The 26,344-nt window shown below is 39.4% G+C and overlaps 1 protein-coding gene and 1 long non-coding RNA gene across 5 annotated transcripts in view; both read right to left on the bottom strand.

Annotated features, from left to right (window-relative positions):
• The window catches only part of LOC130542594 (uncharacterized), a 64,803-nt gene extending 53,245 nt beyond the window's left edge, over nt 1–11,558 (bottom strand). For 2 of the 3 annotated variants that reach the window (XR_008957254.1, XR_008957253.1), the window contains exons 1-3: nt 10,998–11,558; nt 9,664–10,645; nt 4,568–4,792 (exon numbers count right to left, since the gene is read on the bottom strand). This is a non-coding gene — a long non-coding RNA (uncharacterized LOC130542594). The other variant, XR_008957252.1, reaches the window with a different exon arrangement.
• A 9,161-nt stretch (nt 11,559–20,719) lies between these two features.
• Nucleotides 20,720–26,344, bottom strand: part of VGLL3 (vestigial like family member 3) — a 55,576-nt gene continuing 49,951 nt past the window's right edge. For both annotated transcript variants that reach the window (XM_026490106.4, XM_048214931.2), the window contains exon 4: nt 20,720–21,944. In XM_026490106.4, the coding sequence (XP_026345891.2) occupies nt 21,937–21,944 (8 nt within the window). In that variant the 3' untranslated portion in view covers nt 20,720–21,936. The remainder of the gene's footprint in view (nt 21,945–26,344) is intronic.

Below are 26,344 nucleotides of genomic sequence, written 5' to 3'. Positions count from 1 at the left end.
AGAGAGCACACCTAATTATGAAGTTTCAGGGCATGACCTGAATGAGAAAAAATTCAGAGTGGCTCTAGCACGGAGTGCTCCAGATGTTAAAGATGGCGGCAGGGATGAAGAAACGTGAACATTTTGCTAAAAGCTGGAACATAATACACAAGGACCAGTAGGAAAGGAGAAGCTTATGGAAGCTTACTAGGGGAGAAGCAAGAGTTATTGCAACTGTTTACCAAGAAATGTACATCCATTCCTCAAGATGTTCAGTGTAGAGCTACCCTATGACCCAGCAATTGCACTACTAGGTATTTACCCCAAAGATACAGATGTAGTGAAAAGAAGGGGTACATGCACCCCAATGTTCATAACAGCAATGTCCACAATAGCCAAACTGTGGAAAGAGCCAAGATGTCCTTTAATAAGTGAATGGATAAAGAAGATGTGGTCTATACATACAATGAAATATTACTCAGCCATCAGAAAGGACGAATACCCACCATTTGCATCAACATGGATGGGACAGGAGGAGATTATGCTAAGTGAAATAAGTCAAGCAGAGAAAGACATTTATCATATGGTTTCACTTATTTGTGGAACATAAGGACTAGCATGGAGGACATTAGGAGAAGGAAGGGAAAAATGAAGGGGGGTGGAATCAGAGAGGAAGATGAACCATGAGAGACCATGGACTCTGGGAAACAAACTGAGAGTGTCAGAGGACAGGGGGGTAGGGGGATGGGTTAGCCTGGTGATGGGTATTAAGGAAGGCACATATTACATGGAGCACTGGGTGTTATATGCAAACAATGAATCATGGAACACTACATCAAAAACTAATGATGCACTGTATAGAGACTAACATAACATAATATTAGTAAATAAATAAATATATACACACACACACACATATATATACACATATGTGTATCACTATCCTAAAAATTTTGCAAGATTACTCAGAAGCCAGTGCACCTAAGACATATCTTAATTGGAGGGGAGGGTAAGATGGAGGAAATGATAAAGTCAAGAGTAACTGTAGTTTCTGTAATAGGGTATCAAGTAAGAAATGATACCATTAAGTGAGATTACAAGAGAGTTTCAGGGGTTGAGGAGGACATAAAGAATTCGAGGTTTACATAAGATTTTGCATTGATTATTGGACTTCCCAGAAGTTTTTAAAAGGGTAGTTGAAATAAGCATCTGAATTTAGAAGAGAAGATACGTGAGAATGGCAATGCAGGTAAAGATTTGAAAAGTATTAATACACTGAACTCTTGAACTTTTCTGCATCTCTAACCATCATGCTAATTGACCTGAGGTCCAAGCCTGTAGGCATCACTGGGGGATGAGAACGTGAAAGTGTGCTTCTGAAGAAATGTAAGGAGAAAGAGGATGATAACAGTTACCCTATTGGTAATATTTTACAAGACTATGTTCATCAATTTTGTCATTGCAGAAAAAAAATAGGATTGGCTTGATTTCTTGAGTTTTCATTAAAATATATAGGACAAAACTAGGTATTTTGCAATATTTAGAGAAAGCAACTGTGTTCTCCCAAGGTTAGTACAGGAAAGACCATGGCAAGTGAAATAACACTTTGCTCTGACCGTGAAGATTGGTCAGAGATGCAAGGGAGTTTGAGAGGGAAATTGACTTATGTCTCAGTATTTCCTCTCTGGGATTGACCTGAGGATGAGGAAAGTCTATCAGATAATTGAAAAAGTATCAGATTCAGGGACTGTGACTCACACCTTCAGTTGAGACCATTTGAGTGGAACCACTAAGCTCTGTAAACTTGGTTAACATGATGTACCTCAGTCTAGTGAAGAAGGTAGAAGAGCATGGTAAGAGAGAGACATGGGTGACACGCTCTTGGTCCTGCCATAGTTCTATAGTGGGGAGACCACACTGGAAGACACCAGGTCTACGAGCACCCTTACTCTAGTGGGATAAGTTATGTCAAAGTCAGGAAGATGCATGGACAAGAAGTCTATGTCTTAGCCAGCTAAAAGTGAGGGTAAGTTTAATTAACCAGGTGGGAGATACCTATGCTCTGGAAGGACAGTCACAGACAAAGTTCAGAATCTCAAACTTTGGTTTCAGAAGAATGTAGTAGGAGGCCCAACTATGATGTGGACAAGACTGACAGAAAAAAAGATCAGTTAAGACATATGCAAGAAATACAGGGAGGCCGGAGGAGGCCAAACCAAAATAAGACAAATGAAGAGCCACCATGAAGAAGGGATGTGAAGGACATGTCCTTTTTCTATATTGAGCACTTTGAGTCTGGAACCTTAGCTCACTGGCCATCCTGACACCTTCCTTCTTTTATTTTGAAAACCCAATTTCCTAGCAAGTGAAGTAGGAGGAGAATAGCTGAACCCACTTTCTATTTGTTGTCATTGTTCTTTGTTCCTATTTTTGTCTCTCACTCTTTCTCTGCCTTTTGTAGTTTTAATTGAACATTTTATATGATTCCATTTTCTCTCCTTTCTTAGCATATCCATTATACTTTTTTCAAAACTTTTTTTTAGTGGTTATGCTAGAGTTTGCAATATACATTCACAACTAATTCAAATCTTCTTAAAAATACTATATCACTTCATGAGTAGTGTGAGTACCTTAAAACAAAATAACCCTAATTCCTTCTTTCCATCCTTTGTATCATTAATGTCATTTGTTTCACTTACATGTAAGCATGAAGAATATGTGTATGGTACATATATAAACACACATAACTGAAATTGTTGCTATTAATTTGAGAAAAAAAATCCCTGTTATCCGTTAGACCAAAGAAGAGTAAGAAAAGTGAAAGTTTTTACTTTCATTTGTTCCTTCTTCAATGCTCTTCTTCTTACATAGGTCTGAGTTTCTGACCTATAGGATTTTCCTTTTCTCAATGATTTTATTTGTTTTTACATTTCTTGTGAAGCAGGTCTATTAGCAACAAATTTCCTCAATTTTTGGTCAATTGAGAAATTCATTATTTCTTATTAATTTTTGAAGGATATTTTCCTAGGGTACAGAATTCTACTTTGGTGTGTGTGTGTGTGTGTGTGTGTGTGTGTGTGTGTTTTCCCTCTCAACACTTTAAATATTTCATTTACTTTTCTTGCTTGCATGGTTTCTAGGAAGAAGTGGGATGTAATTCTTACCTGTTCCTCTATAGGTAAAGGTGTTTCCCACCCCCCAACGGGACAATCTCCCTTTCCCCCTTTCTTCCCTCTGTCCTCCCCCAATGCCCCCTTTTAGAAAATCAAAGATAAAGATAAAGCCCTATTAGAAAATGATATGCTAAGGTGTAATTGTTTTTTGTTTTTTTGTTTTTGTTTTTTCCTGGTGTTTATCTTGCTTTGTGCTTTCTGAGCTTCCTGGATCTGTGGTTTGGTGTCGGACATCTGACATTAATTTTGAAATTCTCAGTCATTATTGTTTCAAATATTTCTTCTGTTCTTTGCCCTTTTCCCTCTTTCCGATACTCCCAGTACATGTACATCTTTTTCCATTTTTTTCCCCATGCTCCTTAGACATTTTGTTCTGTTTTTCTCAGTTTTTGCTCTCTTATCTGTTTTTGAGGACTCTATTGATAGATCTTTTAGGTCAGAGAATATTTCTGCAGTTGTATCCAGTCTGCTAATAGGTTCATCAAGGGCTTTTTTCATTCCTATTACAGTGTTTTTGATGTCTAGCATTTCTTTTTGATTCTGTTTTAGGATTTCCATTTCTTTGCTTACACTGCCCACCTGGCCTTGCATGCAGTCTGCCTTACCCGTTAGAGCCCTTAGTGTATTAATCACAGTTGTTCTAAATTCCTGGCCTGATCATTCCAATATCCTTGCCATGTCTGGTCTTGATGCTTACTCCGCCTCTTCAAATTGGGTTTTCTGCCTTTGATAGGATCGTGATTTTTCTGGAGAGCTGGACATGACGTGCCAAGCAAAAGGAACGGCTGTAAGCCTTTAGTAAAGTCGTGGTGAAGTGTAGGGAAAGGGGAAACTCTACATTCCTGGGATTGGATCTTAATCTTTTAGAGAGGCAAAGCCTCTGGGCTGTGAACTTCATAAGAGTTTCTTGGGCTTTCCCTCCCCAGCTAGGTGGAACGGGGTAACAGGGCTGGAGTTAAGTATTTCCCTTCTCCCACTTGAAAGACTAGAGGGGCTGGAGCTGGATATTCCCCTTCCCCAGGTCAGTTAGGCTTTGATAATACCCCAACGAGTTAGGACCTGGTTTGCAAGTCCCCCCCCCCCCCGCCCCCAGGGCAGGACTTGTTAAGAAAAACAGAGTGCTCTGGTTTATTTCAAATGCCTCCTTTCCCCCCTCCCACTGCGGGAAGCCTGAGGGAATTTTTCTAGGTAGTTACTGTGGGAATCTTGTCAAGCTCCTGGAGGTAAATATCACAATATCTTGAGGTCCCCTCTCCCCTGAATACTCCTAAAGTTTTGAACTCTTCTACTTTCCCACCACACAACCTCCATAAATCGATCAATTGCAGTTCAGGTCTTCCTCCCCCAGCACGGCTCCCCGCAGCACTTTCAGCCTGTGGGTCACTGCTCCCTCAGCCCTGATTCCCTTTATTCACCTGTTCCTCCAGCCTGGGCTCTGCAGTTTGCCCTGGGTTCCTTGCTCTTAGGGACGGAAGACAGTTGTTGATTTTTCAGTCTGTTCAGCTTTTTACTTGTCCTTAGGATGGAGTAGCGACTTCTAATCCTCTTACACACCGAACTGGAAAGGAAGTCCATCCACACTGTATTCCAGCCAGCCATCAGCCTCGGCAGAGAAGAGTCAGTATATTCGTGTATGCATGCTTGAGGACGAAAGAAGAAGGAAAAAAAGAAAAAATCACAACAGCAAAGCCTTCTTCACGCTCTTCAAAATTAGAAGATAATTTGAATATTATTGCATTCAAGAGGGCCCTCTGGCCGGGAATTGGGAAAGGAAGCAAGAGAGGACACTCCCTCCCCCTTGTCCCAGACTTCTGGTCATCCAGCAATGTAAAGAGGAAGAAATTTGGGGCAGGACCACCAGAAAATTGTTGATCTCATTGCCTATTCATAAGCTCTCACAGACAAGGCACCAGATCAAAGTGCTGAGAGTATTATATATATATATATACAAACACACACATACATCTCTCTCTCTCTCTCTCTCCCAGGGTTTGTTTGGAAATAAATGTCTATTTGAAATACATACACTAATAAAATCTGATAGAACTAAGATCACAAAAATCCCTTTGATATTGTGAGGACTCGAGGCATCACATTAGATACACCTCCTATGGAGGAAACATGTTGCAAAAATCTATATTGAAACTTAAGATGGAGAAAGTACCAAAAAAAAATGTATATCGCTCAGCGGTCAGATAGTGGGAGGCAACAAAGCCTCCCAATAGCTAAACAAGAGTGGGCTGAGGAATCATTGGTTGGTAGGAATTCAGTTCCTTTGTTTTCGTCTGAAAAAATATTTCCAGGAACTGTGAATAATGTTGAAATTTCCAAAAGTCTGAACTGAAAGCCAAAAGTTTATAAAAATGGTTGGACCATTTCGACTGCTACAGATTTTGCAACTATGCTATCAGGCATGTTCTTTTAAACTCCCTGGGCAAGAAGTAGTAGGAGTAGGTATAAAAAGGAACATGCCTGTGAAAGAATTTAAAATTCTCTTCCCCGTTCCCTCAACAAGTATTTATTGAACTGCCTTATGGAAAAGAAATGCTTTTACTTGAAAATATAAAAAATCCGCTCATCAGTGCTTCCTGAAGAGACTTTGAAGAGAATTTTAACCCTAAATTGAAGGGAATAGAAACTTGTAAACTATGAGACCTCAAGATCTTATTAAGGAGCATGAATAGTAAAAGAGCTCAAATTTTTGCTTCCAAGGGTAACATAGGCAAAGAACATAATAAATGCTTACATGATGATAGAGGCTTTTACAGGTTACCTCATTTAGATTCTTTAACTTATATGGAAATTGGAACTTGTCCAGCTTAGAGATGATAAAAACTAAAGTCAGTTAGGACAGTATCAGATTCAATATTCACTAAAAATCAGAGCCTGGATTCAAACCCATATCCATTGATTTTTTTAATAAAAAATAAAACTGGTTTTTTTTTCAATCAATTGATGCTTCCTGTTGTGACCAAATCAGAATTTTTTATGAGTTCTTCAAAAGCACAAAAGGAGAAAATGTCAAATAGCAAAGAAATAATGAAGACTGGTAGAATTGTGAGGGCGCAGTGTACTTTTTAGTAAGACTTTATGATGTAATATACATTTACCTTATCTCCAAACCATCCAGCTTCCTCCTTGTATCATTGGCCTCAAGGTGTGCATTTTCTTCTTGAACAAGTTCTCAAAACTCACTGACTTCCTAAGTTGAATCACTTGGTTTCTACACTGCTCCTTAGCAATTATTCAGAAATCTGTATTCTTTAGTTCTCTGAATCTGGTATATGTGTTTCTTGGATTTCCCATTTTTCTTTTTTTCAGATCCATGCTTCATTTTGCCAGAGTACACATTACATTTTTTTTTAAGATTTTATCTATTTATTCCACAGACATAGAGACAACCACGAGAGAGGAAACACAAGCAGGGGGAGTGGGAGAGGAAGAAGCAGGCTCATAGCGGAGGAGCCTGATGTGGGGCTCGATCCCATAACGCCAGGATCACGCCCTGAGCCGAAGGCAGACGCTTAACCGCTGTGCCACCCAGGCGCCCCCACATTACATATTTTTTAAGGAAGAATTTACAGGTAGTAAACTGAGTTTTTACATTTCCAGAATGCCTTTGCTTCTCACCTTAATATTTTGCCTGAGGATAGATATCAATTTTTAAAAACCATTTATCCTAAACCTTTGAAGGCATATTCTATCACCTAGTGTCCAATGATGCTTATGAGAACTACGATACTCATTGTAAAACTGATCCTTTGTAGGAAACTGCTCAGTTTAGTTTTCAGTTTTGTTTTGAATCCTTCTGCAACAAATTTTAAAAATCTTCTCATTCTAAGTTTCGTGATGTATCTAGCTGTGTTCCCCTCCCCACCCCAACCACTGAATGTTGTTTTGTACTTAGGGAGATTCATTCAGTCTCAAAACCAGTTTGGTTTGTTTTGTTTCTTTTCAGAAATCTCACTCTATTCTCCCCTTGATTATTTCATCCTCTCCTTATTAATTTCTCACTGCTACTGTAACAAATCCCTACAACCCTAATAGCTTAAAACAAGAGAGTCGTTATCTTACAGTTCTGGAGATCAGCAGTCCTGAAACCAAGGTGTCAGCCCAGCTGCATTCGTTCTGGATCTTCTAAAGAAGCATGCACCGCCTCGTCTTTCCCAGCTCCTAGAGCCCGCCAGCCCGCCAGGCTCGTGGCCCTTCCTCGAACCAGCCAGACTTCCGCTTCCCTCATCACATTCTCTGACTCTGCCCTCCCTTTCTCCTGTAAAGACCCTTGTGATTACACTGGGTTCACCTGGATAATTCAGGGTACTCTGCCCATCTTAACATCCTTAACTTCATCACACCCGTCGGTGCGGCTCAGCCACGTAGGCCAGCGTATCACGGGGTCCGGCAGTGAGGACGGAGACGTCTTCAGCAGCCGCCCTTTTCTCTACCATACCCCCCTTTTTCTTCATTCTGTCTTTAAAGAACTCCCATGCCGACCTTCCTAGAACGATCACTTACTTGTAATACTGTGTTCTTACATTTTCATCTCTTCCTTTTTCTGTATATATTCTGGTGATTTCCGAGACTTTTTTTTCAAGTCTATTTCTTACATTTTATGTTAGTGATTGTATTTTTTTTTTCATACACAGCAACTCATTTTTATTTTGTGAAGTTTTCGTTTGTAATAGGTTTAAACTTGGGTGCCCTTCATTGGATGTATATTTTGAATAATTCCATCTGAATTTCATTATTTAGAAATTAATTAAATGTTCTAATGCTAGCCTCGTGTCACTCAGCAATCTTTTTTTGTCATCTCTACTTCTGTATTATCATTTCACTGAATTCTCAGGAAGTGAAATAAATACATGTGGCCTGCGTAACAGCTTCAACTGGAAGCTCTATGAACCTGAAATTTAGTTTCACAAAGCTTTCTTTACAAATAATAAAAGATCCTCTGTGACGGATGGAGGAATAGGAAAACCTAAAGAAAAGCATCACTAGGAAAAGAAATAGGGGCAACTGGAAAGGCAGATGAACAGAGTGATGGGCAAAAAGGAAAAAAGAAAATGAAAATGAAAAAAAAAAGAAAATAGAAAAGAAAAGAAAGTTGCAGAAAGAGGCCTCCTAGTAGGGAGGAAACAGAAATCTTTAATATTTGAAGATAGTAGCTATACTTCAGATGAAAGTCAAACTGTTATTTGGGGGCGCCTGGGTAGCGCAGTCGTTAAAGCGTCTGCCTTCGGCTCAGGGCGTGATCCTGGCGATCGGGGATCGAGTCCCACATCAGGCTCCTCCGCTGGGAGCCTGCTTCTTCCTCTCCCACTCCCCCTGCTGTGTTCCCTCTCTCGCTGGCTGTCTCTCTGCCACATAAATAAATAAAATCTTTAAAAAAAAAAAAAAGAAAGAAAGTCAAACTGACCTTTCACAGAAGGATGGTAGGAGAAATATACATAAGGCAGCGCATGAAGGAATAGAGACCCATTTGATCTAAGCGCTAAATAAGGAAATAAATTTCAAGCACAGGTTTAGATGGGAGCTGCAGTGGTTAGTATTTAGGCTTTTAGTGTTTTGAAGTGCTGAAGGGTATTTAAGGATATACATTTTAGTCCAAATAAATAGGTTTGAGTTATGTAATAGTTCATGTTCTACATTAAACGTTCGACAAAATACGAAGATGTGATGCATGAATATCGAGGGTATTTTTACCATCTGAAAACATAAGTAGTGTGGTGTTTAGTGACATTGTAGGTATGGAATTTGTTAGACTGGGGATGTGACTTGACCTACACTCAGCGCCCCAACTACTCTGTAAGAGCCAACCAGGTGACACTAACTGCAGACAAACTCCAGGGCATCTTTATCGACAACATGTAGCAACCCCAGCTTTGAAGAGGAGCCACTACAGAACAGGACCTCACGTCAGCATCCCAAGCACAGCCGTGCTAAAGCCATAGACATGGGAGATACTCTGCCCCTCTGGATTGTTTCTGGGCAAGCCTGACTGCCACCACTCTGCGTGCTGATGGCCAAGGACTTCACATATTACCAAGCAAGGACTCTAGGGGTGTATCAAAATTTACCCACACAAGGCACCTTCATTCAGGACCAGAGAGAAACCCTTGTGTAACAAACATACTGATGGCCTGCCTCCATCAGCTGCTTTCAAAGTCCAATTATTGTATTCAGGTTGCCAACTGTAAACTTAGAATCTGCCCCACCCTTGCCCAAACCTTGCCACACAACAACCTGAAACATCTAATGACATGGTTTAGTGTGGGCCCGCCCCCTTTCATCCAGACTATGTTGTTTGAATTCCATTTCCTCCACTCACTAGCCATGTGAGAGCTTGAACCTGTTGCTTAACCCTCTAGGCCTCCATTTTCCTTTGGAACAATCAAGATAGTAAGAGCACATACTTCTTAAGGTTATTGTGAGAATTAAGAGGGTCGGTATATGCAAAGCTATCAAAAAAGTGCCAAATAACTAGGCACTGAAAGAATGTAAGTATTGTTACCTGTGTTTCTTGTCTCTCTTCTTTCCAGGAGTAAATGAAGGGCGACCCAGTCAGTATATAGATCAATAGTTAGTCTGCTTTTGTTTTAGTAGCCGTTGAGCTGACTGACGCTGGAACTCTCGCTGTGATGTTCTTGGACAGCCAACAGCATTGCCAACTCATTCCCAACTCAAATGACCCTGTGGAAAGGCTCTACTTAGGCCCTTCTGCTCAGCTTCCTTGGTAGAGCTGGAGTAGATCTGGACCCAATGGCCCAAAAGCTGATTTGAGGCCAAACACATGTTTTCTACTTGCAGGCTCTTCACTTCATATTTGGACTTCCATTTTCTTTCTGCCTACATTTCCAGTAACAATCCTTGTTTAATTCTCAAGGTTGTAAGGGTTAAACTACTTTCTCACTCTTGCTTCTCACTCTTGCTATGAGAACTGCATCGCACTCCACCCTCTTATTGGAAAGGGGCTTGCCCTTAAATAAAAGGCAAACTTGAACACTACTGAGTCATGATAAATGGTGAAACTTCAGCCCACAGAACATTTATCTTTGAACATATTTTTGTTATGACATCTCGAAAATATTATATGATGCAATTATCTCCACAAGTATTTGTTTAAACCACTTTCCATTCCAAATAGGACCTCAGGTTATTACCATCATCATCATCTCATGAACTCCTACTCTGTGTAAGATGTTTTAAGGATATTGCTAACACAAAAAAGTGTATCGCAGATCTTCGCCACTAAGAGATTTAGAGTCTATTTGGGGAAATTGTACAAGCACAGAAAGATTATGGTCCCAGACAGGATTTCCCATGTGGCTTATAATTGTAGCAGGTAATATGTGTGACATACAGAGTATAAAATGGTTTTGAAGGGTCTTAAAAGATGAATAATGTTGAGACAAGGGAAAAAGTGTATCAGAGCATTCTTGACAGAAGAGACGTAGTGAGCACACATTGTAGAGTCTGGAAATCACATGACATGCCTGAAAAACATTAGAAGAACTCTTTCGTCACTGTGAATAATTTCAGTATGAAATCATCTTTCTATTTAGTAAAAATTACAGAGTTCATAAGAGAAGAGGAAAAGAACCCCCAAACATCAATAAAAACACCGTACGCATGATAGCTGTTAGGTGAACATTCTTCTTGCTGTAAGCAAATATTTCTTTTGCATGTCTTTTCTCCTTTCCCTTCCTTTTGATGGCAACCTGATGTTCAAAGAATCCATTTGACTTTGTCAGGTTATAGGACACCAAGTAAGAGCATCTTGAATTTGTTTTCATGAAACAAAGAAATAGAAAATAAAAAATGAAAATAATCAGGAATGATTATCACCTGAAGAATATAGCAATTAAGAAGAGTCCGGATGGTGTATCCAGTATGTAATGGGTCCAATGTCTCTAGAAGGCCTCTGCTTCTACCGTACAGGCTAGTTTTGTTGTATTTCACAAGACGGTCAAGTTCTGTGGTGCGCTGAACTCCTTGTTCTTTTTCTCCTTCTCTTCAAAGGTTAAAATAAGCAAGAGAAATTGGGTGATGATCATAACAGGAAGAATGTGGGTGTGGGAGGTGTGAGGAATCAGTGCCTGGGGCTGGAGTTGGTTCTCCCTAAAATGACTGGAAGTTACCATGTGGTCTGATGACCAGAAAGTACACCAAAAATTTCAAGTAGAAGCTTCAGTCCAGGCCCAGGGGAACAGTATTCTGCAAGGATGAATCTAATCATTCCTCACTCACGTTAGCCAAAACAATTAGCCAGGAGAAGGACGTCCCTCTCCCACCAGGTCCTGTTTCTTTCTCCCAAGATGTAGTATTGCCTGTTGCTAATGAACCCTTAGGACGGCCTCAAACACACCCTGACAGCTGCAGAAGGTTTTGGTAACAGCCCTAATTCTAGTTTCCCTTCCATCTGTCTGCAGATGTTTTAAATTTGACCCCTCAAAAAAAAAAAAAAAGTATCCTACCAAGAAGCAATTACTATGCTTGTATATTTCCCGTTTAAAAAAAATGACAGGATTGTGATTTGCAGGCGTCTCGTAATTGTGGATTATGCTGGGAGTTTGACACTCATTCTGGACATGGAGATTTTTTACACTATTTGGGGCTGGATTGCTAATATTTCATTTAGATTTATTCAAACTGTCAATCATAAAGACATAGAAAATAATCAGAAATGTCAGCCATCATGCTGAAGGAAGTCAATCCTTTCAAAATTATTCATTGCTTTTATTTTTCTTTTTCAAAATATCTTTCAACCACAACAGGATGATACAACACCAGAATGTTTCTGTTTATCATGTGCCATCTGGATTTCCTTTATTAATTATATAATTCTTTCTACAGACTTTTTCTTCTGAGAATTGCAAAACAATTTTAAGGTATTATTTCAATGTTCATCATACATTAAGGGGATTATCTTAGTATGAATAATGTAACCAAGATAATTTAGGAGAAATAAAGCTGTGAATAAAATCCCAGAATATATCAAAGAATTATAGAATCTTAGAATCTTTAGGGCCTTAAAGCTTTCTGGTCCAAGTCTCTCTTTTGCTGGGTGGGGGTCTCAGGTACAAGAAGGGTTGACCTGCCCTGAGTCACTCCTTTAGTTTGCCACTGAGGCGGGGGGAGATGCCAGTCCTCCCGATGCCAGATTCAATACTCCTTATACTGAATTTTTCTGAAGATGTTCTTTTGACACCTAAGTCACACATAAGTCATTCTTCTTGAATAAGTCAAGTTTTTGTAATATTTTCATTCCTCTCTAAAGAAAAATCTCTGAAATAGAAGAAATCTCATTTGTAACATATCAAAGCAATATTTTAAAACACTTGCTTTGTGTCCAGCGCTGTAGAGCTTACCAATAAGAGACACAATCCCTTATGGAAAGAAGCATGTTCTTCTCTAGGGAAATAATCTTGGGGAATCAAGGCCAATGCATGTGAAAATATAATTAAGACTGTAAGGATGTATATGATGGGAAATGAATAGCACAGTAGATACAGGAGAGAACAGGGCTTCTCACTGGCTTTCAACAGGTGCAGTGTGAATACTTACTAAGGCACTGAACTATATTTTCTTGGAGAAGAGCTTCTCTCTGGGAAGAGGAAGGATGAAATCAACAATGTCACCTACTAATTGTCAGTAAAAATTCTATAGACTTGGGCTTAATTGTATGCTTTTTATTTATTTTTTAAAAAAGATTTTTTAATTTATTTTAGAGAGCTAGAGAGAGAGCACAAGTGGAAAGGGCAGAGGGAGAGGGAGAGAGAATGTCAAGAAGACTCTGTGCTGAGCCTGGAGCCCAAACGGGGCTCAATCTCAGGACCCGGAGATCATGACCTGAGCCAAAACCAAGAGTCGATGGCTCAACTGACTGTGCCACCCACGCACCCCAGTTGTGTGCATTTAAGCATATTTAAATGTAAAATAAGCCTGGAAAGACATTTGAGTGTTACATTAAGTAAAATATAATGAATTATCTACATAATATGTACTGAGAAGACAAAATAATGAGATCACTCAGGTTGAAAAGAGTGTTTTTAACATTGTGCTTGCTTACAGATTTGTGTTTAATGTTTGATGTTCAAGGAATCTGTATACTCTTCATTTCAAATAAAACTTATTCTGAAACTCTTTACAGTAGGTTCAATTAATTTTAGGGAGACTAACATGTATTAAATGGGTTTGGCATTTTTAATTACAAGCACATTTTAATATTTAAGATAAACCCTTTTATCTGTACAAATTCATAAATTTAGTTTCAGAAAGTTGAAATACCATTTCCACTGTTACTCACATATCATTGCAGAGTTGAGATTGTGTCAGAAGCTGAAGAACAGTATCCTTCAGTTATTAGAATGTTTAGATATCGCAATGGTTCTAGAATGAATTAGAAACAATAGTTTCAGTCACCCCTGATGAAACTTAAAGAGCTGTTCTAGTACCAGCAGAACAATTTCTATAACTCTCATACTAGTGATATAAAGAACTACAACTGGGACACATTAGAATGCTAGACCACTGGCAAACTCTTTATAATGTTTAATATCTCAAACCAGGGGAGCCTCATATGTTCTCTTCAAAAGTATAAATCATTTTAAACTCCAAAAAGTAGATTTCTTTAAAATTTTTAAGTACATCAGACCTAAGGGGGAAAAAAATCCAGAAATACATTAATCCCTTATACTTTCTAGAACTTGTAATGCTTATCTATATTTCCAATAATAGTCATGCTAGATTTTTTTTTAAAAGCATTCTAAGTAACTTAACCTTGCTTTTAATAATCCAGCTGCTCACAACTGGTTGTTTTAAAAAAATTACCTATATTAATAATGACTCTGGAAAGGTCATTTGCAATCAAGAAGTGTTCGATTTAAAAAGGTGAAATGTTCCTTTTATAAAATCTCCCACACATGGGGCACCTGGGTGGCTCAGTTGGTTAAGCATCTGCCTTCGGCTCAGGTCATGATCCCAGGGTCCTGGGATCGAGTCCCGCATCAGGCTCCCTGCTGAGCAGGGAGCCTGCTTCTCCCTCTCCCTCTGCTGCTCCCCCTGCTTGTGCACTCTTGCTTGCTCTCTCTCAAATAAATAAATAAAATCTTAAAAAAAAATTTCCCACACAAAAATTATTTTCAGAGAAGACCTGTGGGGTACCTGGGTGGCTCAGTTGGTTAAGCATCAGGGTCCTGTGATTGAGCCCCGCCCACATCAGGCTGTTTCCTTGTCCCTCTCCCTCTGCCCCTCCCTCTGATTGTTCTCTCTCTCTCTCTCTCTCAAATAAATAAATAAAATCTTTTTTAAAAAAAGAAGAAAAGACCCATAAAGAGTTTCCATATATAAAATATCTGTGACTGTAAGTTAGGTTCTGTAAGTTAGGAAAAAAACTAGCAAGAAGTCAGATTTTAAAGTCAGAAATCAAAAGCTAAGATGATTTGTGTAAGCAGTGTAGGTGGTTAGCTCTAGACAGGGTAGCTTCATTAACTGGTGGACAATTTGAAGATGCTACCTGCAGAAAAACTAATAGCTTACATGTGCATAACATTTTAGGGTCTCCAAAATGTGAGACATAAATTCCTTATTAATTAGGAGAAATGTATTGAACATGCACAGCTAGAAAGTCATGAAGGCAAAATGTTCAATACACAAAGATCTTAAAATGCAATTATATATGGCTCTGTCCTTAAAAAACTAACAATAAGATAGTAAGATAAGACATACATGAAAATAAGAATATGTCTGCTTTAAACTGGGTGCATATATACTAAAAAGCTATATCTTACCTGGATTCAAGATGTCTGTTTGCTTTAAATGACGTGTGAAATTATTTGAGGGAATAAAATGAGAATTTCATGTATGTTCAAGTCCTGCTCATGGGACAAGTGTTGGTAGGGGAATCTGGTCCAGAGAGACAAGAAAGGTATTGCCTAAATGAGGAGGACAAATCCTAATTAAAAAAAAAAAATCAAGTTATAATAGGGAAAAATGACGTGTGCTGGGTCAAAATCATGAAATGGAGTCAGATCTACATAGCTAATTATTTGGTATCCAGAAAATCAGGAGAAGAAGTGAGCTTTCTATGCAGGACCAATTCATTCAGGGTGGTAGTAACAAAAGTGCTAAGATCTTAAGACCTCTTACATGGTGCACAAAAAATGCAGCAGCTTCAAGGACTGGGCCAAAGTGACCGCCTTGACCTTCTCAAGCCTGACAGATAAGAAAGCAGAAAATTAAGTATTCTTTCCTATTTTACAGATCCTGAGCGTCCTGTGAGATGAACTCATGTCTGAATCATTTCTCTCCTGGGAACTGAGCTCAAGAACCAACAAAGAGCAGGAGTAGTTGTAACTCCACGGACACCCCGCATAACAAGCACTAAAGTTACCGTGTCTTTGGTGCTCGAGAGCTGTGTTATTTGACCCTTATAACTATGTTACTCTTGCCCTTAGCCCGTACTGCAGATGGTCAGGCTGAGGTGATCAAACCTACGTTTCTGAAGGGTCTGAGTTTCTGGGCCCTGCCTTTATAGGTTTTATGTTATCTTTCATTGATCTTACTATGAAATATAGAAGTAATAAGATATATCCTAAGGATCCCCTGAATTCCATACATATTTCTCCTTACGACAAATTATTAGCAATCTATTTCCCCCCTTGGTTTTATAGCCTTCCTCCATACCCATTGCTTCAGTACCATGAGGAGCTCAAAATAGCCAGGTGTTCGTCTCCACTCCCCGTTTAATAAAACAACTATTGTGTCCTTTGGTAAAACTATTTCTTCATTAGGGACTGAGATCACAGCAAAGCAGCACTCGAATCTGCAGGAAAGTAAAGCAAAACATGCAAAGTGGTTTGTTTGTTGCAAAGGAGTCACAAATATGCACCATGAGGAACACGTGTGCTTATAGTGTATACAGTTTATTAGAGAAGGATTTCTGTGTGTGTGTGTGTGTATCATTAGAGAAGCATATATATTCTCCTGAACTCCACAGCTTAGGTAGAGATGATTACTCTTCCCCCAAAGGGGACCTGCCAGGATAGAAGGCTGGAAGAGCAACCGAGATCACGCCCAGACAGCAAATGAGCCCAAGTCCACACTGCATTGCACATTTATAGGTGAGCCTAGGAAGAGATAGGAAAAACCTAATGAGACTAAGAAAGGAGAAATATATCATGTTATCTCTGGGCCCAAGTACAACGTTACAGAGGTGCATTAAAACGCCTCAGGGCCGCAGACTGTGTACCCTGAGCAAGTCTTGCATGCCCAGGATGCATACATAAATTAAAGCCCTTCTCGTTTCTCTGTAGGCTCTTACTCCTCCTGAGCCAGCTCTCTGCTAAGACACCAAAAAAGGGAGAGAAAAGGAGCCTCTCCGGTCCATCTAGATTTGTTTCTCATCGGGTATATAAATGTACCCGTGAGAGGATTACTCCTACTTCCCTCAGTTCCCACACGAATTGTCTTCTGATTGTGGAAATGATCGCACCAGACCATTAGTTACAGTTTCAAAGCAAGTTCAGCAAACTTTGTAAGACAGCAAAACCAACCTCAGAACATGTTGTCCAGGTGACCCCAAATGGAACCGTTAGCCACTGCACTAATCTACCAGATCAGAATGAGTTAAGTGCATTTGATGGTGTGGACTGCCCTCTTCTCTGGCTGTGAAATGGGTTTCTCAGTTGGAAGCCATGAGCGGTGGGATACTAAGAGCGTGAGGCACTCTGTCATTGTATAGATGTCAGTGCTGGAGGAAGAAGCGAGGTGCACAGCTAGGATACGGCCACTTGTGAAATATGTATCTATTTTTATGAAAATAAATTTAGCTCCCCCAAAATAATTTCTTCTTTTGAGAGATACACTGTACAGGTTACAGCAACCTGCCTTTCACCTTAGAGAGAGTTTTCCCACATGCTTTTAGAAAGGTTGCTGACAAGGCAGAAGATGGGATTTTCACTTATTTTATTTCTGCTCCCTATACACAAATAACTTCCTAGGTTTTTAGGTTATTCTTGCTACTCCTTCCTTACCAGACTCAATCGGCATCAATGTCATGGACTAGCGGAATGTGCCAAGGAATATCCTGACCAAGGTCTTGAGGACTTTATTACACAGAAACCAGGAAAATTAAAAAGCCCTAAGATACAGCAGTGTCTGTACCTTGTATCATATATTTATACATTCAGTATACTGATGTCCCTGACGGGTAAAATTCTCTTAATCCTTGCTAATTATTATGGAGAAGAGAGAACAAAAGCTCTTTGCCAGTCAGATCAATAATTGTGTATTGAGTTCCAAAGACTGCTTTGATTTCTCGTACTCAGGGTACACACCTGGGAGAATAGTTATAATTGGAGCCATCACCTGATAGACATTGATGACAGTCTCTAGCCGTGCTCCAAGGCCCCTCCTGTTTTTTGTGGATGAGTTAAATGTGGGGGTCCTGGGAATTGCTATTCCTTCATCCGTTAATTCTTTGGAGACAAAGCTGACATATATAGTTCCTCCAGAGTGAGGGTTTTGCTTCTGTTTTACCGTTGAAGTACAGATGGACACTTCCAGCAACTAACATGTGGCCCTTCTTATCCTAATGGCCACTGCAGGGATTCTGTCATTCCCTGCATCTACTTTACCCAAGTATGTGATCAGGACCTGGGACAATAACCAAAGGATGGACCCATGGATTCCATAGGCCCACTTTGAGATAGACTGGGGCCAAAACCATTCACCAGCCAACATCGGTAAGCTTCAGTGAACCATAGTGGCATTTCAGGTCTACAGGGATTAGGGTCAACTCAGGGTCCGTGTCTGGGATTTTTCCCTTTCTCTAGTGCAGAGTAACAGGAAAAATAGCTATATACTGTATCAGGGGTGCTTAGAGAGATGTTTAAAGTCTGTTCACATGACAGTGTTGCAAGGCCATTCTCAAGGGGGACCTGGTCTTTCCTTCAATCAAGAAGTTCACGTTTACAGACTAGCTTGAGTGGAGGAATTGGGTAAGAGGCCATGACTTGAGGCGGTGACTCACATAAGATTTCTGCTCTACAAATTTCCCGTAATATAGATCAGGTTGTATTTTATGATTATTTATTTTGTTCTTGGGACTCTGTAATCTATTAGCCATGCCCCAGATCCCTAGCGGTTTAAACACTCCGAATGGCGGTTCATCCCTGCAGCCAGTTACGGTAATCGAGCTGCCCTTATCTCTGATGGTTACTACTGCCACCTGGCCTCTGTTGCTCTGGGATCCCACGATTGCCATTAAAATCGTGTAGATGACGTCAAGGGTGGCAACTCCCACCATCATCCCCAATCTACGGATGACAGCCAGCACCAAGTTTTCAAGGATTCTGCTCTTTCTCTCATAACACATTTCTCAATGCCCCAGGGATAAGAGTGTTTTCTGTAACTTTTAGGCAACATTGTCAGAAGGAGAGAAAGTTAAGTTGCATGTAGTAATTTTGTTCTAACATTATCAAATTTGTAATTCTGTTGGATTCTTTCCTTTCAATAATTGCAGGGGAGTTCTGGCATCTTGACCTCATTAAACCTAACCCCTTGTGGCATCCATGCCTTAGTCAGTCAACCAAACAAATCGTTAGGCCATTTCCTGCCAATCAAGTTAGCATATTCAATCCGAGATCCAACAGGTCTAGCCAGCCTTCCATCTTCTTGGTCCAACGTGTTCAGGATCTGGTCATGTGCATTCTTCTCAGTTTCCAAACGGTAAACATGAGCTAATTCTTTCCAATCCTTGTGAGGTGTAGACTCTCTTCTCCCAAGATACCTAGGGATTCTCCCCTGGATCTGATTGGAATCTGGCTCAGTTTTGTGTGTAGAGGCAGTGAGGTGTGATATGAGTAGATCATGCAAGAAGGCTAGTATCCACAGAAAGAGAAAGGGAGTTGTTTAAAGTAGCAAATGAATTTTGGGATTCTGTTATGGAATTTATTTAATTATGGGGGGCCATAATTTCCAGCTTCATCTGAGAACACCTAAATGTTTCTGCTGACATCTAAGGGAATCATTCCTTCCCCACTAAATCCCCTACGGTTAATGGAACACACTTGTCAAAGTTGTCTGACCATTCTGCTTCATAATTCTCCAAACTATATCATTAGATTTTAGAGCTGATCATCAGCCATGCTTCCCCTTCTGTCTATATTGAATAAAAACATTCATTTAAAGCTGTCAGGAAGTTTCTGGTTTTCTACTTGTGTTTTGATCTAACAGCTCAAGATCTTGAGTTGTTTTCCCTTCCTTCCTTTCTCTTTCTTTCCTTTTTTCGTTCCTTTGGAAGCCCTTCAATGTAGTCTCAAGTACTGTCCTAACCTTTGCAATACTTGCAACCACTGTCACTGCCATAGCGGCCAAGTTCAGCAGACTTCATTTCTTAGACTCCTGAGACTTCAGGGGTTTTTTGATGCCACTGCGTTTCATTGATTACTAAAATCCTTCTTTCTGCCTGCATAGGGGTCATTCCTATGCTCTAACGTGCTCTTACATGCTCTAACATGTAAACTCTGTGCTACGAAACTTTCTTGAGAATTTGTTTCCTGGGACCATTCCGTATAGTTGAAAGTGTTCCTGCCACATTCCAGTTAGGTAAATAAAAACCACTCTGAGTACTTAAAATAGCAAAGTCAACTAAGGAACATGGTTACACAGTAATAGAAGAGCTAAGGAGATGGTGAAGCAAACCAGAGAAAAGCAATACCAGGAAGTCACTCCCACATGTAGAGGCAAAAAGGAGAAGCAATATTAAGGGAGCCTGGGGCCAGGGTACCTGGCAGGAGCTGGGAGGGTGGCAGGAGCTGAGGCCATAGAGGAGCCATAGTCATTGCTGGAGATACAGCTGCTGCCAGAGATGCTGTCCAAATTGCATATAGGGCAGGAGGCGGCAAAATATCCTGGCTTCTCCCTACCTCCTGGTTCCATGTTTTAATCCCTGACCAGCATCAGGGGTCAATACTCTTGTGATACTGAGTGGACAATCAAAAGGTCTAGGAAGAGATCTGAGAGCAAACAGACACGCAAAAAAACAAATGTGGTTGCCCTTTCTAGAACTGAGTGGTTTGCCCAAGAGGAGAAACTATTCTTCTTTGTACCTCGGAATAGACTCACTGCTCTGGCCACACAGGGCAAAAGCCACTGCCCAGTGAGGAGGGCATCAGGCTCCACGTGAGCAATCTACCTATAATAAAGCTATTAGGAGGGTGAAAACTGACCAATGATGCATTAGGATATTTACTAGGGGGAAGAAATTGAGGATAAACAGACATTTACTTATAGAAACGAAGGAAATAAAATAGGATCAATTTGGCAAAATCATTATTGATAGAACACAATGTAATTGAGATCCAAACAAATGGTGCTTTCAGACCAAAGAGGTTGAAAATATTCTTAGGGCACAGGGACTGTGTCCATTTAACTAATTTTCTCTGACATGAGATATGGCATCATGAGGAGATGGTAAATGATTTCAGATTATGGTGATAAATTGTTCTTCCTGATGAAGTGTGAATGGCTGTAGGTAATTACATGAAATTTGGACACAAGGAGACTTAGTCAACAAATGTTTATTGATATTGAAATATATTCAATTATTAGTTTTCCAGTGGAAATCATAGAAGCCAACACGGTTTGTTAAAATTAAGCTAGACTAACATCACAAGTTTGTTTTTCAAACCAGTCAGAGCTAAGTGAGTAGGGGGTAAGGCTAGATAACTTATGTCTTTAATGATATATGTCTGTAACTGTCTACTGTGTTGGACATAATTAGTAATAAGAATGCTGTGAGAATTTTTTTTTGATTTGTACATTTCTACTTTCCACAACTGACTAATTCAAACCAGCACGTGGAACACATGGGATGAGCAAAAAAGTCTAAATTATACACAGGTTTGAATATTGGCTCCTTGGGGGATAAACTGTGTAAGAAATACAAATTCCAGAATGTCTAATTTCTAAGGGAATTGTGCCGCACTTTTTTTTTTTTTAACTTCAGATTATATAAATACCAATGGCATTTGTTACAAAGAGATTCTTTGGAATTTTTCTTTGTTCCACTCTGTACAACATTGTCATGATTGAATTTTTTTATAGCTCAGACTTACATTGACATCTGAAGAAGTTGTCAAATAATCTTTTCCAATTAGGTTATTCTTTCCAGATTATTTTAGCTCCAGGAAAATTTTAATTCTGATGTCTAAAGAGGTTAATGTGTTTTATTTAAAGAAAATACATGTAGAATCACAGAACTTTTAGAACTAGAAGCAGCCTTAAAGATTGTCTAATTTTAATGTCATTATTTTACAGATGAGAACACACACCAAGGACATTTAGTGATTTTTCTAGAAGCACATGGGTTGTTAATGACAGAACTAGGTTAGAAATCCTTTTCTTTTCAGATGATCTAAGAAAGCGTCCTTTGCTTCATTATACAGTAAGACTTCATTTTTTTGAACATGTTATATAGTTCTGGTTCATGGTCGTGAATAGTCGCAAACATCTATATAGTCCTTTTTTTATCCTTAAGAAAAAGAAGACTGTTTTTTCCAGGAGGTAACTCATTCCTTACTGTTCTCAGCGTCAGGTTATTTGCATATAAATTCTTCAGGTCAGTCATCTCACAAATTATTTTCTCCTTGTTTGTCTATGTTGAATTCCTTCGAAAAAAATGCAGCTCTTTCTTCTGTCTCCCTCTCTCAAACTGAATCCTTTTTAAATCTTGGTTATTTAGTATGGGACTCTTATCATCTTTGGATTTTGGATTTGTAGTTTAATGTACTGTAACAGAGAGGAACCAGAAAATTAAAAATGTGAAGCCACATATCAATGCTCTTGTAAGTAGGACTTCCTTTTTACCATGGGAGACACATTTAATAGGCATGACTTGCCCTAAGCTCATGAGGATAAGGTTTCTGGGCCCCTTATTTACATAGGCCACCTTCCAAAGCTTTGAGATGAATCCTAGCATTCATCTTGATATAAGTTTTTCCAAATTTTAAAAGATAAGCTACTTTAACTACAATCATACAAAAACACTCTCTCTTTCACACAGATGTCCCCTCTACCACACTTCCCTTTGTGGGGTGGTAAGGATCAAACTATATACCAGATGCATATAGTTTGGATTTAGATTTAGTGGGATATATTACTAACCCAACACCTCGAGATATAACTCTCAAACACCTCCCTATATAATTAAGTAATCATGTCCTAGTGAACAAATGGCATCTAGGAATACTGCAACCCCTATGCTGTTTCAAGAGGGGCTGAGAACATATTACTCTATGAACAGAACCTACCTGTTCCACCACCAAATATGAGAAAGAAAAGAAACATGTTTGAGATGTACTAAAGACAAAACTAAGATAAATGTGCTAGTTGTTGGGAGAGTAGTGTGTTATGTTATACATATAGCTTAAGCAGTAATGAATACAAATTTACATGATTTTTCTGAAATCTGTGGTATAGTGTTCAACAACTTTTCAAAATTTGTTGTGATTTCTCATATATACTCTATAAATACTCACTTTCATAATTTAGTATGCTTTTGTATCTTCTTAAAAAGCTCCCCTCTGCACAATTTTTATAGGTTTCAGATCCTAGATCAGCCCTTGGGTTACCAACTTGCCAAAGTTAATCTTCTCTGCTTTAGGATAGCTGGACCCTGGCTCACTCCAGGAGCTAGAATTCAGCAGGGCTGGGGCAGGAAAGACTCTATTATGAGCAACCAAAGAAGTCAAAACAGGTAAAAACTTCTTCTGGGAAGTACAAGAAAAAGATCAACATCAAAGCAGTTGAATTTTATTGATAAGTCTCAGGGCATCAGCATGGGGCCAGGAATCAGACAAGCTCAGAAGCTTCACAGGCCCAAATGTACAGCAGAGAGCAAGAAGCAGTAGTTGCACCTACGAATATTTCCTTGAAAAGGCTGGTTTTTTTTAAGACTTGTTATGATTGGGCACTGCCTAATAGGAAGGTAGTTTGGCCTATCTCAGATGGTTGATGCAGACACTAGATTCACCGTTAACTGTCTAGGCTAAAGAATTTAACACCCATACGACTTCAAGACCATGGCCCCCAGGGATTGGAATCATTATTTCATTTTGCTTGTATGAATGTTATTAGCATATATGGATGACCCTGTAGAAAAACTAGATGGCAAAAAGAAAAAAGAAAAAAAAATGTCACACACACACACACACACACACACACACACACACATTAAGTTCTGGGATTCCAGGAGCAGAGAGATTTGTATGGCTCCATTTTCATAGGATTTGGAGGAAGAAGAAAATGGGAATTATTCCAGTTGGCTAAGAAATTATTAAAATATGCTCACAGCAAATACCTTCAGATGTGACAACAGCAAAAACTTTAGAGGGTAGTCTGGTGGTCTAAGATTCTTTTTTTGGTTAAATCTGGGTTTGAATCCCATCTCTGTCACTTGTAGTCACGTGCCCTCGGGCAAGGGCTTAACTGATTTCCTAAATTCCTTAAATTACTAAAAAATAAGGTTAAGAAGAAGAAAAACCGTAATATTTACTTAGTGGTAGATGATTTATATACGTTATTTAATTCCTGTAACAACTGTTTGGAGTAGTTACTTTTAATATCTTCATTTGACAGGTGAACACACTGATATGTAAAGAAGCTGAGGAAATGGTCCAAGGACATCCGGCTTCTCGGTAGCATCACTAAACATGAAACCACCGTGGTTTTTATATTGCTGCCTCTCAAATAATGTGTCTACATATTGCTATTTGTGAGAATTCCTTAATATAACTTCGTGCAATGCTCATGATATACAGAGGAGTTTTCATAAATATCAGTTCCTTCTCTTTGTATCCATACAGTACTTGTAGTTTTCTCAAAGCAGTTTACATTTATTTCATTTGATCTTTATGCTACGGTAAGGAAACTGACTAAATGATATCAACAAATTATGAGTGGATCCGGTCCTAGGTCCCAGGGTTTCTCACTTCACATTTGTCACCTTCTCATCTCCAAACCTGTCAAAAGGCCGTAAGAAGAGACTCTCATTTTTAACTTGAGTCCGCCCTTCCTTTTGCAGGCTGTAAGCAGAAAGGCATATGCTTATTTTTATAAATGAATGAGTGCCTTGATGTTACAGAACCTGATAGCACACATTGAAAATGATTACTCTGTGTTCTTTGGGAACATCATAGCAGGAAGGCCACGCTCAAGCAGACACCCCCCCCCCCCCACTTGCAATGACAAGCCTTAATGGAATGTGGCCTGCGGAGTGTCTGGGGTTTGTGCGAGGCTGGTGTCAGAGCAAGTGCAAGCAAGTTCGAGAAGCTCAGCCTTTATGACATCGTGCAGCTCAGTCCTTCAAGGCACCACCCACCTTTTCCAGGGGGAATCTGCTGAAATGATTCTCTTGGAAACAGCCTGGAAATAGGGGGGAACGGTGTTAAGTATGTGCTTTTGTCTGTGGATGGGTGAGTGGGTGGAGACGGGGGTGGGGGCGGTGAGGGAGATGAGAAGCAAAGATGGAAAAAACAACCACCACTGCCACCAAAATATTCTGCTCAAGGATGAGGGAGTACACCCTACAGCTGTTAGCACTGTTCAGCATATTTTGCATATTTACATATACCAAGTATTTCCAAACAGCCTTGTGTTTGTTTTAAAATCCCACACGAAGATGTCTGGTAAAGCTGTCACTGGAAAGCTTATTTTCTTGGTGATGTTTGCAAAACTGTTTTCAAAATTCTGTATATACATCATAAACCAAGCAGAAGAGTTAACTGTCATTACCAACGTTATAATCTAGACTAGTTCATCTACTCATCAGACAACATTCAGAGCAAAACACTCATGTTCTAAGGCAAAGAAAGCACCTGATTGGTTGAAGACAATTTTTTAAAAATTATTTTTTTGGCTCAATACAAAATGAAACATAGACCATCACCCAGTGATACTTGGTTTTGAAGCCACCAAAATGTGATTTTCTTAATTGCTCTTGATTCTCATCTTTGATTTAGAAATGTTTTGTCTTTCAGGGTTTTTTTGGTTTTGTTTTTTTGTTTTTTGTTTTGGTGAGAAAAGTGCTTAATACTGGTTGGATTTCTCATATAGCCATTTTCTTCAGGAAATATAAAACACAAAACCACACATAGCCCATTTGAAAAAAAATGAGGGCACTTCCAGCAGAAGGAATGGGGTAGTTTAAAGCTCTATTTTCCTTTGAGCAAGATCCACAAGAAAAGGATAGAGTGTCACGTTTAAAGGGGAACAGATTTTGTATTTTTTGGCAAGATAATAAATCCTCTGTTACTATATTTGGCTCCCTGCAAATAGTCTCTTTTACAAGTGCAAAGCAAAGATCAAGGCTGGTGTTCTTCATTCAGCCACAGCCCAACCTGGTGTGGAAAGTCAAACAGTTGTACTTGAGTGTTGTTTTGAAGACAGTCTAGCTCATTTATTGATCAACAGCCTTCCAGAGTATAGGTGTCTACTTTACACGTTAAGTGCATCAGAACATGTTTGCTTTCCATCACAGTCGTTCCACTGCTTAACTGATAACAGATGTAATGAATCCATCTGGACCAAAATGGAAAAGCTTTACCATGTCAATGTGGTCATATATAGATATTTTGTCACATGTGTATCAGCAGGTCAAATGAGATGCTTGGAGACTTAGGACATCACAGGATGATCACACGTTCCCAAAAAAGGAAGCAAAACAATTAAATGGTAGTTGATTATCCCCAGAGAAAACACACTTCAGCTAGGAGGAATCTGCACCAGATGTCCCGCTCTCCACCCCCCCTGAGTGCTTGTCTGACATAAATACCACATCGCCCTTTAGATTCCAAGGCACTAGAATAGCCACGTGAAATGTTTGAAATAACAACAGAAATTCTCTTCGTAGGCAATTACTTAAGTGAATGAAGATGAATCCTCCACAAATGGCCATTGTGAACATGGAAGAAGCCTTGCTAGTTTCAGTGATTTATTAAACAGTCCCAGGTTACAGGCCTGATGAAAAACTGTATCGAAATCTACTACTAATTGTGGTAGTAGAATAATGCCCCCTTCAAAAAAATACTCACATCCTAGTCTCTAGAACCTGTGAATATGTTACCTTACGTTCAAGGACTTTGCAAATGTAATTAAGAACCTCGAGATGAGGAGACTGTTCAGGCAGACTC

This window comes from Ursus arctos, unplaced genomic scaffold (genome assembly GCF_023065955.2).
Source record: "Ursus arctos isolate Adak ecotype North America unplaced genomic scaffold, UrsArc2.0 scaffold_4, whole genome shotgun sequence".
Taxonomy (NCBI): domain Eukaryota; kingdom Metazoa; phylum Chordata; class Mammalia; order Carnivora; family Ursidae; genus Ursus; species Ursus arctos.
This window is presented reverse-complemented; position numbering and strand designations above follow the sequence as displayed.